Source organism: Dinoponera quadriceps, unplaced genomic scaffold, assembly GCF_001313825.1.
Source record: "Dinoponera quadriceps isolate SergipeBrazil2010 unplaced genomic scaffold, ASM131382v1 scaffold8044, whole genome shotgun sequence".
Classification (NCBI taxonomy): Eukaryota; Metazoa; Arthropoda; class Insecta; order Hymenoptera; family Formicidae; genus Dinoponera; species Dinoponera quadriceps.
This window is the reverse complement of record NW_014561876.1, coordinates 1-965: the sequence shown is the minus strand read 5'-3', so window position 1 is coordinate 965 and position 965 is coordinate 1. Positions and strand designations below refer to the sequence as shown.

At 31.8% G+C, this 965-nt stretch overlaps 1 protein-coding gene across 1 annotated transcript; it reads right to left on the bottom strand.

The window, feature by feature from the left end:
* Positions 1-831, bottom strand: LOC106751069 (selenoprotein S A-like; the record flags this gene model as incomplete). Its single annotated transcript, XM_014631848.1, is given in 4 exon segments — positions 1-128; positions 209-335; positions 487-593; positions 691-831. Coding segments are annotated over 4 exon segments (458 nt in total), but the record flags the coding sequence as incomplete, so codon positions are not given.
* Between the last annotated feature and the right edge of the window lie 134 nt (positions 832-965).

Below are 965 nucleotides of genomic sequence, written 5' to 3'. Positions count from 1 at the left end.
GTCACAAAAGCGCGTAGTTTTCACGAGATCTTGCAATAACAGCGATTAACCACAACCACCCTTTCCGCAGCAGCTACGTTTCGGAGGACGATATCTGCGGATGCCATCGCCCATTAAGGGATTGTAACCTGCAAATAAAGCGCGTGTTTGGATATTATTTAAATTTACTTCAGAGACGTATGTGAGGAACTTGTGGTATAAACCTCACTTGATTTAAATGGCTTTGAATTTGAGCTTGTACTTGGTGCTTCATTATCTGATGCACTGCCTAGTCTTCTACCCACTTCTTTATCTTCCAGCATTTTTATGACCTTCTGCCTTTTCTTTTCCTTTTCCTGAATGAAAAATAGATTTTTCAAATCTATCGCACAGCAAATTTAAAGGTAACAGTAATCGTCAATGATACAAATGTTCATATTTTCCATTTTAGGAACAAGTAACCAAATACTATATTGATTATTGTATGATAATAAAATAATTAAATACCACTTCTTCTTCGAGCTTCGCTACAGCACAAATTAGGTTGTATGTTTCTTGTAGCTTCTGTCGTACTAACTCTACATCAGCTGATGTTCGTGATAATTGATCTGTTTCTAAGCATATAATTGATGCAATGCAAATTATGTTAATATTCATTTCAGTAATATTTCTTGTTTTTATTAAAGGAGCCAATAAAAAATACAAACTTACTTTTGCAATGAACAGTGTCATCTTGTTGATTCCTGACCAATTTCCAATTTTTATACTTTCTTTGGATATGTGGGTATACATAATAGGTGATAGCCAAAAGTCCTACAATATACCATCCTACAGAAGCTATTGGAGACCAAACTGAAATACCAGAAAAAACCGTTTTGATTGCTTCACAAATATAACATACTAACATATATACATATATATAAATAAATAAATATATATATATATATATATTAAAATTTTTATATAAAGTATGTATATTAAATATA